Here is a 16744-nt window from a genome sequence, read left to right as displayed (position 1 = left end):
CATTCGATATGCAGACACAAAGCTAGCTATCAGTTCCGAACGCAAAACAAAGCTCAGAGCTTTCCACGATCGACATCAAGCTCAATACTTCAAGCTTTACAAATCTGGAAATTTATTATCAGCACCCAGCCTTTCTTTTCAAGCTCCGACGACGCTTCTCTCAAAGCCAAGCTTCTCAATTCCGATTGACAATCAACAAGCTCCATCGGAACAAGAAATTCAAAACCCTGCTCACACTCTTTTATTCTATCAATTCCATAATTATCTATCTAGTGCAATTACAAACACATAATTGATTTGTTCTATCTCGGCGCTCGTAATCTCATCACTCTGATCGGAGACATAACGCCCAGCTCATAACTTCACCATGCAAGATGTCGTTCGGGGTGGCCAATTCCATTCGTTCACCATGCAAGATACGATCAGCAAAGGAAAAGCCATATGATGGACAAATACAACACAGCGCAAATACAAGAGCCCAGCGCTCAATAATCAGTTCAACTAGAAAATTCGACCTATTCGAGACCCAAATCGATCCCGACTTTGACCATCTCCGGCGAACAAACACACAGCTGGATACAGCATTTCGAAAGCCATTCGATTATCTCCAAACGAAAAAGCAAACCTGCAAAAACAGAAACATATCTGCAAATGGCCAAGGACGCGTCAATCGATCGAACGCATCTTTAAAGTCTGCGTCAATTCCGATCGCAACCATACAAGTCGACTTCAATTGATGAACAGCCAGCTCCGGCGAGCAAAATAAGAGCCCAGACTTCTTGTATTGGATCCAAATTTGTCCTCTATTTCATACCGCTGCATCAAATAATCGCCACATTGAATCAAGCAAGAAGCAAAGCAATCTCCTGCAGCGATCGACAAAGGAGCCCAGCGCTCATTCATTTGGCAGTTAATCCACAAAATTGGCTCCGCTCCACCTTCCCCGATTCGAATTCGGAACACAAGAGCCTAACGCTCGATCCTCTGTACAACGAACGAGCACCAAACTCTGATTGACCGACCCGTTCGGAATCAAATTCAAAAGCCAAGCGATCATAATTTCCATCTCCATGAGCGCATCGATGCATGCTTCGGATCAAACGACCAGGCCTTTCGACTCATCAAATTAAGATTTTGATCTGTTCGAGGCTTCCGATCGGATTGCCTCCGAGCGATACTCCGGCAATCGGAAACAAAGCCCTGTTACAACCAATCCAATATCCGTTCAAAAACATTATATATATAACAATGAAATCAAAACGAAATTAAAAAATAACAATAAAAATAAACAACACTAACTTAATTGATCAGATAAATGCCTGTCTTACAGTGACCTAAGATAGAAATTCGTCCCTACTTGTGCTGCAGTCTCGGACGTCTATCTAGAGGATACAACTATCTGGTTCAAGTTCTTGCACAAAAACTTGACCCTAGCGAATTTACTTTATGCTTCAGAAGAAATAGTTTTGGGAGGAAGAAAAAGAATTATTCGATGATTAAAACAACGACATAAGTCGTCTTTATATAAAAGTCAATTTGAACAGGCATAACTGTTCGGATAGACACAACTACTCGGACAGTTGTAACTGTTTGGACAGTTATGTCTTTTGATATTTATCTAAATTTAATAATTAAATTAAATAATATTAAATTCGGATCCCAAAGCCCAATCTTTGATTTTTATTAAATATATATACATATATTAATATATATATATATATATATTTATTTATTCATTTCTGTTAGAAACCCAATAGAAAGCCCACCAATCCCATATTAGGCCTATTATCTATTTAATGAGTCACATGAGTGTTTTTATATAAAGACTCACACATTTAATTCTTCTTCAATATGGGATAAATACCACACAAGTTCTAACAAGCCCATGCTTCCCTTTGCTTTCCCTCCAAACGCAAAATTTCTTTCCATAACAAATTCTCACTTTGGAGACGTTTGGTACACCGTACAAGATTGGATGTCAAATCCATTTCTGATCAGACTTGACTAGGATTTGATTGGAGTTGTCCAGCTCCTTTCCTATACCACGTTTGTTGCGGAGTTGTTTTGGCTGATTGGATAAGCCTAAAATCTGCCTCTTTTTATATTGGGTAAAAATCTTCCATTTTAGACATTTTCTTCCTAGTAATTAATTTTTTTCTTGTCATTTAAAACATTTTCTTCCTATCGATTATTTTTTTATATTCTCTTGTCAAGCACTAATAAACATTTGATATAGAAATCTCTACTATATATAAAACGAGCTGCCTCTAAATTACCAGATTCTGTTTTGCTAAAATTACCCTTGTTAAGTTAATTCAGAGTTTTAAAAAAATAGCTACTATGGTAAATTATAAAATAAAAAACAAAATAATAAACTGAAAAGATAATTTTTGAAATAGAAAAACAAGGGTAGTGGATTAACCACTCATTAATTTTGGATGAATTTGTAACAACATGCAAATTTGCGCAGGTAGAAGGGCTAGTAAAAACAAATGCATATATAAGCTAAAATATGAAATTGATGACAATAACAATAACTGTGGACATAGTTTAATAAATCAAACTAAAATGAATGAATGCAAAACTTCTTTTCATAACAAATTCTCACTTTAAGTATTTGTTTCTCAGGAAACAACGAATACAAAAGAAGTTGACATAATTCCACGTGCTCTCTGCCAAGCAAATTACTCTGAACACCCAATCCAGATTATGGCAACAAACGGAGTGACCCCAATTGCCGAGAACCCCGGCGGTCGGCGGAACTCATGAACTCCAGCCGCCTTTTCTGTGATAACAATCATGAGGGCTCAGATCTCCCTTTGCATCATCTTCAACTCAATTAGCAAATTCACAGTTGACTCAGGCCATCTAGCGAACAAGGATTCTATTGAGCACTTTTCAATATAAAGATCGATTAGATCAGAAGAGCCCAAACGGCCAAACTTCTCCTCAAACATGAGCCAGCGCTCACCTTTTCCTCTCGCAGTCAACCTCGAACGTTTCCGGCATTCACCTCAAGGATCACACATGAAAACCAAATCTTGATACAAGGATCAGGCCACGAACGTGCCTTGGCTCGATCGCATTCCGATCGCATCGTCAATACGCACGAGCGCGAGCGCAAAACCTGGAATCCCGATCGCATTCATCTAATTTGGATTCGCATCCTTAATCCTCAACTAGAATCCCGATCGCATTCACCTAATTTGGATTCGCATCCTTAATCCGCAACTATATATTAAAAGATAAACAACAATTATAAGATTTGCACAGCAAGGATAGAATATTTAGAAAATTCTTAGTTTCTGAAAGAAAAAAAATTAAAAAAATCTGGTTGTCTCTTGTCCAACAAAGTTTAGTTTAGAGTGCCGGGAGTTTAGTTTAGATTGCCGGGATCAACGTCCCAAAATTTCACAAAAATAGTTAATTCATGTCAGCCAAAACATTACCCATTTCAGCCAAAAGGCCAAGTATTTATCGAAGCAATCACACAATGAGAACAAAATAAACACAAAGCAATGCAGCTAGACTATATACTTCAATATGTTCAGGTATATATGATTAGATGGTATGAACATATCAATCTACTACCTGATCATCGGTCTAACAACTAATCTATATGTAGCCAAGTGCTTTTCATTATTATTTGTTACTTGATTCCCTCACGTATCATGAAGCATGGGAAGCTTTCTATAGAAATATGTATATACTCCCAGCACCACCAATCAACTGAAAACCCAGAATCCCAGCACACCAAAATCATACTTTTAAACTTCAATAAAACCTAGATGTTGGAAACTTCTTCTCACATCCACGTTTATGATATATATCGTCTAAACACAGAAACTTTATGAAAAAAGAGAGCTTGTGTGTAGTGCAAACACAAAGCAAGTAAAATCTTTAATTAAAAAGCTGTGCAATTGGAAACGTAATTAGTTCAAGAACACAATTGAGTGCAGGCAATAATAGGCTTCTATGCACAAGCAATGAAGTGAGACTGTAATACCTCTTACAATTTTCTACCGCCTGCTGATTAGCAACTTTGTATTTCCAACCAACTCTTTTAGTGAACCAACTAAACTGAAGCTGCAAAAGAGGAAACTCATCAGAAAAGTAAAATCTTAATAGCAACAGTTGAAACACCTGGGTTGTACTCGATCTTAATATCCACCAAAAGAAATGGAAACCTGCAAAACACCCAAAAGCCAAAAGCCTAAAAGTTCAAAACTTTAGAAACAATCACTAAAACCATCCAATACCCACCAACCAAAAACAGATCAAAAACCAAGACCACTCACCTGTGAGGCAAGATTTCACATATTTGATTATCAACCAATCACTGTTGGAAAAGGTGGGAATTCTGAAATAAGATACTGATCAGAATAGCCTCACTGAATGATTTGCTAAAACAGATAAAAGCAATGAAATTGAAGTCAAAATTGAAGAATGTGCTTACTCAATTCAATTAGGGAGTCTTTGGGTTTGGCCGTTTGGGGGCATCTTCTTCAGAAGAACAACACACATGAGATTAAATTGGAGAAGAAATATAACACTACAGAGTGAACTAACTAAGAAGAGTAAAGATAACAAAGTTGTTTAAATTGATACCAGTCGACTTTCCCACCGATTCCAAAGCATTTCTTCCGACCTCTTGATCTATGCTATTACCAACTGCAGCTGTACATATCTCAGATAGAAACAAATCCCAATCAGAATAGTATTGTATCAATTTTTTCTGTTTTATTTAAAGAAACAAAGAGTACTTAGGCGTATAAACATCAAAAGTGTCAGTAATGTTGTTTTGAGAATTTTGCCATACCCTCAAGAAGCAGCCTCATGTCCATTGATTCCATCTCTCTTCCTTCCTACCCCAATCATCCGCGGTCAAATTCAGAAATCATACCTCAAATCCAAAATTTAAATTCCTAAAGTATATCAAGTACCGCACATAAAGATTTGGAATGAACCAAAATAACTTTTGAGAAGGAAAATAAAAAAATTGAAGATGGTATAAATTCTACTTCAATTGAGCTTCATCAAGAGTGACATTAAAAGCTACAGACTCAATTCAATGGGTGCTTACCAATGCTGATGAGCAAAGCAGAGAACTACTTCCCACAGCCACATAATATCCAACATAAGAGTTTTTAAACATCACAATGCAATAACAGTAAGTAGCGCTAGTAGCAATGACTTTTAAATATCAGGTTTTCACACAAGAATTTTGATACAACTCCATGATCTCAAAACATACCCAAATTAGATAATACTTGATCCTATAGATGAAGAATGACACCCTCTAATAAAAAAAAAAAAAAACAAAACAAAAACAAAATGTGAGATTTATACCCAATTGAGGAGTTCAAGAACCAGATTAATCCTTGAATCCAACAGGTTCCATACTGACAAAGAACAACAGTAGCGACTTCACATCTCAAAAACATTCTTAATACCTAGTCGAAATAGCACATAAATGTTGATTAAAAAGTACTCGAGGAATCCATCCGAGTCAGAGCCATCAATTATGGATTTAAGAACCCATAAGGCAATGCAATTGTACCAATGACAAAAATTTCGACCCAAGCAAAAAAAGGAAATCAATTCTAATGATACCAGACTTCCTACAACTACAATTCTATCACTGAAGTTCTTATCAATTGTTGACAACCAAAATGAATATCTCGATTGCAAAACAATCGCTCTACAGGTAAATCGACACAGTGAATACGAAAGAACATAAATGGATAATCATGCATATCACCAGACAATGGAATATTTCGAAAGTTTTACTCACCTCAAACACCTTCTCCCAAGGCAAACCTTTAACTTCTCTCCCTCTCTTCCAAATCGCCAGAGCTCCCCCTAGCCCATGCAGTTAAGCGGCAAAAACCCAGCCTTACCATCAGTATAACCGTTTCAAAAGTTCTTGAAAAAAAAAAAAAAAAAAACAAACTGCTCCTCAAACTACTCAGACCTCATTTAAACCAATGATAAAGTAAAATGAAATTAGACATAAAAAATAAATTTATATTTAAATAAATAAAATCGGGATATCACACAAATGATAACCCATAACAAAAATTGAAATCAAACAAAGAATTACCTAGACTGCTATGCCAATTGACCGCACATGAACAGAAAAGGCATTGCACTGTACCCTTTAAGCTTAATTGATTATGATCTTCTCTTTCTGCAGACCAGCACTAACAAAAAAAATATGGAGTAGATTAGAAAAGCAACTACAACAAACTCCGATTAATCTTAGTTTCAAACTCTCACATTGCAAAGCTGCACTGAATACAGAAAAAGTAAAATATAAAGATGCATTTGTTTTGAAAACAAATTGAAAGTGTACCTCAAAACTTCATCCAATCCCGCCCTCGTTCTTCATTCAAAACACAATCTCACTTGCTCTGCATCGAATGGAAAAAATAAAAGTTAAAAGAAGAAGAGGATTATGTGATAGAACTTAAAGAAAAGCATGAGAAATTATGGACACTGTAATCTGAGATGCCTAAATGGCAACACATTTTTTTTTTTGGTTACAAACGGGGCCTAGAAGACCCAAAAAAGAGAAAGAAAAAGATTACAGACTAAAACAAAAGCCTGTTCTCCTAGCTCTAGTAACAGCAACTAAATCATCAAGAAAAACTAGAATGGCATGAGCTGGAGGTTCCTCAAAAAGAATGAGACCAAGATCATTTGAGATGCTGCACTTTGCTAGGACATCAGCTGTCATGTTGGACTCTCTGAACACATGAGAGAGCTTCACATCATCCATTTGGGACATCATGCTTTTGCAACCATTGAGAAGAGATCCCAGGGGATGGAGAGAGAGATTGGCACTTTTCATAAGATGCACAAGGATAGCAGAGTCAGATTCAATCTCAAGCTTTGAAATGTGCAGATTAGAAGCCAACTTTAAGCCATGAAACAGGCCCCATGCCTCAGCATCAATGGCACCAACCCCAAGATTAATTTGAAAGCCAGTAATCCAAGCATCAGAATGGTTTCTAATAACACCACCAGCTCCAATCATACCAGAGCTAGAAACTCTAGTACCATCAATATTCAATTTGTAATAACTCTGAGGGGGCATAGTCCAGGATAGCATTGTGTAGCTGAAATTCACAGAATTACTAGATCTCGAATGAGCCTTTTTCCATTCCAAGGCATACTCCCAAATTATCTTCTCAGGGCATAGAGGCATAGTGAAAGTAGAATAAAAAACAAGCTTATTTCTCCACTAAATGGCAACACATTTGCAGATAACAAAAGAGGAAGCTGTTATGCCCCTTTATAAGTTAATCCATCAATCAATAAAGTTAAACATGCACAAAAAAAATGCAAATCACTTCAGTTAGTTAACAATCTAAAACAGTATAGATGGCACGATAAACAAACTCTGGATAATAAAATCACTTACTCATAGTTTACTCATAAAAAAATAAAAAATAAAAACTTAGAAAAAAAAACTCTATCAGAAGAATGCAAAATTAATTTTACATGCTCAGCCACACTGAAGCCTGAATACCCCCTTTGGAGCTTCAAATGCATACCATCAACTTACGAAAAAAATAATTCCAAAGAACCCAACAAACGTAGATTGACTAAAGGATCCAAGAAAAAGCAGCCGGAATGAAACAAAACATAGTGAAGTGGGAGATAAGAGTATCAGCCAAAACTAACAGATACTTTTTTTTTTTCCATTGGACATGTTAAAAGTTCAAATACTGATAGTTCACAAGATGATCTTGGCCTACCCATTTGGATAGGATAGGCACAGATTGTAAACAGCAGCACTAAGAACCACCACAATTGAGATAATAGATGAAACAACATCCAGGAACCCAGAAAGAGAGGTAGAGTGCCTAGAATCTTGTACAGAAATAAAAAAGAGATTACCTTTCTCATGAAAGCCAAAGAACCATGTCTATAATTCATTGACCACTATACAAAAATTTGTAAGCTAGAAGCATAATTCTAAATGAAAGCTAAACAAACTAATGAAAGTATATAGTTGGCGAAAGAAAATTCAGCTACCTTTATGACAATTGTAGGGTGGAGGTGAGAGAGAAGATTGATCTCTGTGTTAAATTGTTTCTCAAATCAAGCTGCCAAGAGGTATGAAATACAAAAACGGGTTTAATACCAATTAGCCGAATTCAAAATTATATATTACATGGCGGGCTCTCACCTTGACAATTCCGTGTAAAAGCAGGAATTGAAGTCACAGGAGGTTGATCCTCTACATTAGTCTTATTAGCCTGAAAATTGAAATTACGCAACTTCAGGTTACAGTCGAGTAAAGCCTAGGGGTCTCGAAGGCGCTCCACAATCAGCAGATGCAATCCAAAAAAAAGAAAAAAAAAAAAAACAGAAAGAAGATCTCGGCTACCTGAATTTGTTCCAGATGAGAAAGTTGAGCTTCTTGGATGGCGTAAGCTCCTTCATCCAAGTAGTTCGGCATTTGATCGAGGAAAATAACAATAGGGCAGGTAAGTAGATCAGAAATAGTTCGGATATCAAAAAGAGAGCAAAGAAGATCAAAATTCAGATTCACAACATAAAAAAGGAAATAACAAACTTAGGAGAAGTAAGCACACTTGAAAAAATATAACCCCTTTACAGCCTCTCACACACAGAGCACCACCTTCAATCTACAATCCAATTCCAAAACACATGCAGAACAACAAACCATACAGTTTAAGTAAAAAGGAAGCGAAGTACTTATCAAAGTTAAGGACACATTCGAGTGACTACAATACTCAAACTAGTACTCCATCAGTCAAACTTGAACTCATTCTTCAGTTCATCTCTTTACCTCGATGCTGGAATTAATTTTGGTCTAAAGAAATGATTGCTGATCTAAAAGTGTATATAAAATTCAGTGTGAAAGACGAATTCCTTACCAGATTTATAGGATATAAACGTGATTGTCTTTCCACTAAGCTCCATAGCTGCATATTAATCATCAAAAAGAATTTTAAGCACATTTAACAGCAAACTCTAATAGTTTTTTTAACCTTTACAATACTAAAAACAAAAGTAAAGAAGCAATCATCACCTTCCCAGCAGCATTGCCCTGTACAAATGAAAGGAATAAATTGCAAATCTGATACAGCAATAATGAACTTGAAGAGCATGACAAGTTGAAAAATCCATGTTGAAAAGTATCATTTCAGTTGGCAACTATTCATATATTCAAGTGCATCAATCATATTGCATGAAATAAAGTATTCCAAGCAACCAATTTTGATTAAAATCCTTATCAGACTGCGCTACACATATAATGAAATCAGAAATTACTCACACCATTGCAAGACTGAGGCAATAGATCAGTGACACCAATTCCCCTCATACATTGTTGTGCTCTAACCTCCTGCAATAATTTTCATCAGTGGCAACAATATCAAAACGAAAACGTCAAGTCTCAGTACCTAAATATCCTAAACTTTGGACCACAAATGACATGGGCACTTACAGTGAGAACAAATTCCGCAGTTCTTGAGGAATCAAAAATTTCACAATTGGGATAAAATCAAGCTATCCATATAGATGCAACAACATCTATATCAAACCTAAAACTCACTTTTCAAGCTTCACTTTTCATATCTAGTCTGGCCCAATCCAATTTAAGACCAGCTTTTTATATTCACAAACACCCAATTTATAACCAATGCACATTGCACTATCAACGCCATATATAATCTGAACCCACCAAAAATTGAAAAGAAGCATGCTTTAGTACAATAACAATTGGATCAAATACACCTTATAAACCCCAACTTAATTCTAATTAAACACTTGCTTTGAAAGAAAACATATCAATAATTATACCTGTAACCCGAAAACCCAGAATTACCTTCCCTATTCTTGCTGATGATACGCTGCAAATTTAGTCAAGATTGGAAAGAGATCAACAAAGATCAGAAACAGTTCAAATTTCAAAAAGAGCGCAAAGATCATCGAAATTCAGATTCACAATATAAAAAACGAGATAAAAAAAACTTGGGAGAAGTAAGCAATCATGGAAAAATATAACCCCCTTATAGCCTCACACACAGAGCACCACCTTCAATCTAAGATCCAATTCCAAAACACATAAACCAAACAGTTAAAAGTAAAAGGTAGGAAGCAAAAATACATATCAAAGTTAAGGAAACATTCGAGTGAACCCAACGGTTCTGTCACACCCTGACCTCAAGGCATAACTAAAGTGATGGATTAAATCGAAAGAAAGATTGGTGAAATTATTATTATTATTTTTTTAAACTTGGAAGAAAGCAAGACATCATAACTAAATAACTAAAAACTTTGGTTGTGTTGGCATATTGGAGGAGTAAGAATCATTCTGTTGAAAACAAGGAGATGAAATATGAGAGAGTTAAGACATCTCAAGAAACACAAATATCTCCCTCTTCCGATGAGTCGTAAACCAGAGCTGTAAACAAAATATAATGAATAATACTTACTTTTCCAAAACTTAGTAATACACAAAAGTTCAAATACAAATTTAAACATAGCTTCTTTTCCTGGTTTAGTTCTCCTCAAAGATACAAAAGGAACAACAGAATTTTAAAGACAACTCCATTTCAAGTTCAATCTCTTTCAAAGATACACATGAACAGTAAAATCTGCTATCAAGAAGGCTGAATACAACTTTACATTTTGCTTGGTAAAATACTTAAATTTCAAAACCTTCCATCACATATGGTATCATAACCATACCAGGTTATTCCCTTAAAACCTGATAAAAATTCCAACATTTCCATAATACACACATCAACACCATCACAGCAACACCACAACATATAAATACCCAAGTAAACTTCAGCTCAAGAGCTCCAGAAAATCATTAACTTGTCCACTTATGGACTACCTGAAAACAACAAGAAGAATATAGGGAATGAGCTTCACAAGCTCAATAGGTACGACATAAAAATCGTTATAACTAAGATTCTAAACCAGCAACTACATCTGAAATGTGAAGGATGGTAGAGATGCTTCAAATGTACTTTCAAATGAGAATAAAAATATGGCTGCAAACAAATATGGAATTAAGCTTGAGGAACAAATGCCAACCATTAACTGAATTAAGCATAGATGATAACATAGAATTATTAGGCTGCAACTGACCAAGCAACTCAGATCAAGTGAGCAGACTACTGGACAGGAAGGAAATCAAGGACTGATACTAACAATCCAGAATTACTATACTGCAAATAGGCCAATCATTTCCGAATCCAAATCAATAGATAACTGAACAAATGAAGGATCAAGGAATAGATTACGACATAGAACCAATTATTTCAGATAAAATGAATAGACTGATACACAGGAAAGGAAGAGATAACTGAAATTCAGGATTTTCTCGATAGATACTCAACATAATGGGAGGATAAAGTCGTCGTAAAAATCTGGAAGTAGTAGCAACAAAACCAGAGCAATCTCTTTGCTTTACTTTTCCTTTTTCAAATCAGAAATCTTTCCTTTCCTTTTCCAACTTAGAGGCAACACGTAAAACTCTTTTCCGATGAATCAAATTCAGTGAAATCCTTGAAGTCCAGTTAGAGCCCACCGCCCAGCTATACCACTGAGCAAACCCCGAACATGCGGTATCCTGATCAGGTTTTGGGTCTATTCACCCCAGGGAGTCACAATCCCTACTTAACTTTAAACCGGGCCTAACCGAATAAAACAAATAAAACCAAATCTGATCTTTCCATGAAACCCTTTGCTTTTCCAAACCAAATCAATCCTTCAAGGATTTCCAAAGGAACTGAAATGCCCTTTAATAACAGGATGAAGTCTGTCAAGAAATAGTTCTTTAAATTGAGCAACTTGCTAAGAAGTAGAGCTTTAGAAACTCAGAAACTTTGTAAGTGGATCAGATCAGTAGAAATACACGAGCTTGAGATTTCAATATAACATTGGACTAGCTTGAAATAAACAAACTTTTGACAAGGAACATGAAAGCACGAGAAATCCACCAAACTGACTAGGGCCGGCATTGGTAGGTATACCAACTATATTTTCCAATACCATGTACCAACCAACTTAAAATTGGTAGACAAAATCTTGTACCAAAACCAACCATCAAAGTTGGTATACCAACTTAGTTGGTATACCAACTTAGTTGGTACGGTTGGTACTCGGTTGGTACGGTTGGTATTGGGCCTCTACCAAGTTTAGATTGAGGCCCAACAAACTGAAAGGCCCAGCCCATTTGAATCCTTTTTTTGGGCCTATACCAAACTTCTATCAATTATCAAACTATTTAAACACATTCAAAGTTTAACACATCATATAATTTCAAATGCATAAAGCCATAAACAAGCAAGATCAAAAGTTCAAAAGTTCAAATGCAACAAGCCAACAACGTCCAAAATCTTATACAGAAAATTAAACAACACATGTCCAATGAAAACACAAAAGTCCAAATTAACAGGGAAAGAGTGATGCTGCGAGGCCGGGAGAGTGCTAGACTGCTAAACACTAGTCTAGGCAGTGGTGTTACTTGGTATGTTTCTTGCTGCCTCAAAACCTTGGACAAAAACATTCTCTGCAAACACAACAACAAAATAAAATATATATATATATATATACACAAGAATTATGATTACACAACAACACAGCAACACAGCAACACAACAACACAACAATTCAATATGATGATCTCAACTCTCAAAATCATATAAATGTCATGTTTCAGATCAATAATCAGTAGTTTGATATAGATCAAGTTAATGACATGTAGTTTGATATAATAAGTAGTTTGATATAAATCAAGTTAATGACATGTACCTCTCTGAAGCTCCTCCAAATCAAGTTAATGACATGTAAACCGGCAGTCATCTCAATAGATGGAAATGATGGTGTTGAGCTTGAATTGCCTACACAACCACTCTGCAACGTGGAAGAGTCCATAGCCTATGCGAAACACAACTAATAGATTATACTCATCACAAATTATACTGATCAGTCATCACAAATTATACTCATTGATTATACTCATCACAAATTATAGATAGCTCAAATTATAGAACACAGAAGTGCAGAACACAGAACACAGAAGTGAAGAACAAATTAGGAAGTTGATACATACGGAGATTCGAGGCTTGACGAACGGAGCCGAGTTGAGGTGCTGCCGAGTCGACGACGAAAGAGGCAAGCTGCTACGCAGTCAAGGTGCTGCCCAGTTCTCGAAGCTGTGTCGAGTCGACGGCGAGAGGAGGCGCTGCCAAGTCGATGGTGAGAGAGGCGAGGTGCTACGAAGTCGAGGTGCTGCACAGTTCTCGAAGCTGAGTCGAGTCGACGGCGAGTGGAGGCGCTGCCGAGTATAGTCGAAGTGGAGGCGCTGCCGAGTCGATGGCGAGAGAGACGAGGTGCTACAAAGTCGAGGTGCTGCCCATGCCAGTTCTCGAAGCTGAGTCGAGTTGACGGCGAGTGGAGGCGTTGCCGAGTCGACTGCGAAATGGAGGCGCTGCCGAGTCGACGGCAAGAGAGGCGAGAGAGGCTGAAGTGAAGTGAATGAGGGAATGAATGAGTGATGAGTCTGTAAGGATTAGCCGATTAGGTCATGAGATCAACGATGGAGATTGAATCAACGGCTATTATTAGTATATTAATTATTTTTTATTATTTTTAATAAAACTCGGTTGGTACACGGTATACTGCATTTTGGGAAAAGTTGTACCACGTACCAACCGACTCTAAGAACTTGGTACGGTACTACTGTACCGAAAACTCGGTTACCAACTACTTGGCATACCAATTTGCTTTGTACGGTTGGTACATGGTTGGTTGGTTTTGCCAGGGTCCAAATTGCCAGCCCTAAAACTGACAGTAAGATATGTACATACCAGGGTACAACAGGAAACTTAACATGAGAACAAACAGAGGTATACACAAATGAATCATGGTACTGATTAGGATGAAGTTTACAGGAGACCCGAAATGAAATTCTGAATTTGATTATGATAGGTAGTTTCACAATTATAGTAGCTTGAGTGTATAATATTTTGGGAGACTGAAATTGACGTAAACATTGGAATTATGTACTTTTTGCTGCTACCAAATTTTGCATGAGAAGGAAGAGAGCAGATATGACTATTCATTCAAATCTGGAAGTAACTTACAGCAAGGCAAAATTAACAATGAAACAGGCATGAAGAGACTACAAGAGGGAATATTATTCAGACTTAATAAAGACATGTTTCATAAACATTTGTTCCCAAGGATTCTTTTCTGATATAAGACTTAATGGAGGAATCATAGTAAGGTGGGAAGAGAATAAGAGAACAATGTAGGCTGCACAAGTTTTGTTAGAAGAGAACAAGAAGAATAAAAATAGAGTTAGTTGGTGGGAATATCTTGAAAAGCTCCATTAGATTTTAGATCTCAACTTTGGTTTGACAAGTATACAAATACTGATAGAGAAGGACTCTAATATGAATCACTTTTATGAATGAGTTATAGCACAAACGGACATCAGCAATAGATCAAGAAATAAACTCTCAAGTGCAGCCAAATAAATATTTTTGGAATCACCAAGCCAATAAAATACTTTCAATGATATACCAAGTAAATAAGGATCATGACTGCAACCTAACTTTGAGAAGAGGGTTAGACGAAAAGAAGGACAAGGTCTGCCATGTACAGTTCAATAATTTTGGTAAGATACTCCAAGGCTAGTTCATAACATGATTAAGACATCTCAACAAGGATACTTGTTACCATGAACAAGTTGGCAACTACGAATTCTCAATATCAATAAAAGAAATTTAAAACTCAAAGGATCACATCAATGGAACTCAGTAGGATATCAACCTGATGAACCAACTATTCTATGAATCTCAATTCACCAATTCCCAAAGAGAAGCATGTTTATTGACAAGGATTTTGATCAAAGCTCAAACTTGATAAATCAAAATCTCAACAGATCAATGAAATTTATAGAGGAAACCAAGCAATCACACCCAAACATAGCCACTAGATTAGAATCAAAGCTATAAAGAGAATTATGTTTTCCATACCTCAATCTATGGATACCAGCAGCCAAGCAAGACAACAGACGTCAAGCAAATCTCATCAAGAGCATAAGCACCCACTCAGCCATTTTATACCATAGCAATATCTCTGAAATCAATCACGCTATGCAAACACCCAAACAGTTCAAAGCAATCCAGCCACCTAAACAAGATTACAACAGTTTATACCCGAACCTTTTTGGAAAAGCTGAAACTGAACAAATGGGTCTGAAAAGATGAGAGAGATTCAAACTTACTGGAGATGGCTGAGATAAACAAGAAGTTTCAAATCCTGGACAGTGTTCCCAACTACTCTTTGAAGCTTATGAGAAGTGTAGATTTTCTTTGAAGCTTTGGGGTGAGTGAATTGATGTTTGGAACGAAATAGGAGAAGGAAGAATCGGGAAAAAGTAAGAAGGAGAACGTGTATGGTTGAGAGGCAATCATACAAAGGAGACTTGATCAAGGACACAGATTCAACAACGTGTTTGGTTCTAGATGGTGACTGGAATCTTCCACACTCCAATCAAGTATTTCCACACCAAAAATAATAATAAAATAAAAACTATATAGACAAGAAAATCTAGACTGAAATTATATTGGTAAAACCCAAAATAGCAATAAAAATCTATTCCTAAGCATATAATGAAACACATAAAGAAGAAGAATAAAAACAATTAAATAACCTATTTAAAAATTGAGATCATTACAGGTTCTTAAGTAAAACTGTTGCACAATTCCTAAATGTCACACTTTCCTTGGCATGACTTTAATACAGATACAGAGAAGTCATGAAAAGGTTAAAGCTCTTCCCTTTTTTCTATTTTCCTTTTGTTGATTGGTTTGATCCGAATTGAGATATTGTTCGGTATCATTGATAAGTACTATCAAAACCGGGTTTACAGATGGGGCTTGGGGAAACAAATTCAATTTATTCAAATAAATAGAAACTTTTCACTAAGTTGCACAATTCTCAAGCACGAAAACCTAAAAACCGTAAATAAATATGACTTGAGAGCAAAAAACCCAAACTAAGTGTAAACTTCAAAAATTCATTTCTCACCTGAAATTGAATAAACAGGAGAAGCTTTGGAAATCTATATGGATAGCTTATTTGAGTATATTGCATGTAAACTGTAACTTTACCTGATAAACTACTAAAAAATGAAAATCAAATCAGCAAGCTATATACTGGAATTTGGTGCAATCGATCATTAAGGTCCTAAACTGCAGAACAAACAAACGCCGAATCAGCTCAAATCAGGTAATGGGAACGGTTATCCTTCTTGAAATGATAAGCTCAATCTCAAACAGTATAAAAACCACACAAAAACGGAATGAAAAATTTTGAAAATTCAAAAGCACTCAACTTATCTATTCGATCTGAGCAGCGGATTGGGAACTTCCCAAATCTATAGTCCCACGAATCCATCTTGGGGAAAATTTATATTGCACTCTTTGCATTCAAACACCAAATTTCATGCCACCAAAAAAATTCAAATGAAAACACAATTAAAATTCAAATGCAAAAGCAAAAGCCAATAAAATCAAGCATAACAACATCAAGAATATACCTGATTTAAAATCTGGCTCGAAAATCAGACGCTAACAAACACAGCTACCGAAATCCTCTTTCTCCCTGTCACAAAAAAGCGGTCTCAATCCAAAATTCGATACCCATATCTCAAATTGCCGATAAATCGAAAACACAT

At 36.2% G+C, this 16744-nt stretch overlaps 1 protein-coding gene and 2 non-coding genes across 3 annotated transcripts; all 3 read right to left on the bottom strand.

Annotated features, from left to right (window-relative positions):
• Positions 1 to 6586: 6586 nt before the first annotated feature.
• On the bottom strand, positions 6587 to 7210 carry LOC101299353 (putative ribonuclease H protein At1g65750-like). Its single transcript, XM_004292437.1, has one exon. The coding sequence runs from the start codon at positions 7208 to 7210 to the stop codon at positions 6587 to 6589; it is 624 nt and encodes a 207-aa protein (XP_004292485.1).
• A 5112-nt stretch (positions 7211 to 12322) lies between these two features.
• On the bottom strand, positions 12323 to 13129 carry LOC101290825. The gene is made up of 3 exons (XR_183956.1): positions 13109 to 13129; positions 12808 to 12933; positions 12323 to 12565 (listed from the first exon to the last, which is right to left on the bottom strand). It is a non-coding gene; the product is annotated as an uncharacterized LOC101290825 (transcript).
• A 216-nt stretch (positions 13130 to 13345) lies between these two features.
• On the bottom strand, positions 13346 to 15195 carry LOC101291003. Its single transcript, XR_183957.1, has 2 exons — positions 15039 to 15195; positions 13346 to 13558 (listed from the first exon to the last, which is right to left on the bottom strand). It is a non-coding gene; the product is annotated as an uncharacterized LOC101291003 (transcript).
• Between the last annotated feature and the right edge of the window lie 1549 nt (positions 15196 to 16744).

This window comes from Fragaria vesca, linkage group LG2 (assembly GCF_000184155.1).
Source record: "Fragaria vesca subsp. vesca linkage group LG2, FraVesHawaii_1.0, whole genome shotgun sequence".
NCBI classification, from domain to species: domain Eukaryota; kingdom Viridiplantae; phylum Streptophyta; class Magnoliopsida; order Rosales; family Rosaceae; genus Fragaria; species Fragaria vesca.
Note: the sequence above shows the minus strand (reverse complement) of the source record. Positions and strands in the feature narration are given on the sequence as shown.

Excerpts from the sequence above, each read along its gene's own strand:
- LOC101299353 (XM_004292437.1), bottom strand. The coding sequence starts at position 7,210 with ATGCCTCTATGCCCTGAGAAGATAATTTGGGAGTATGCCTTGGAATGG.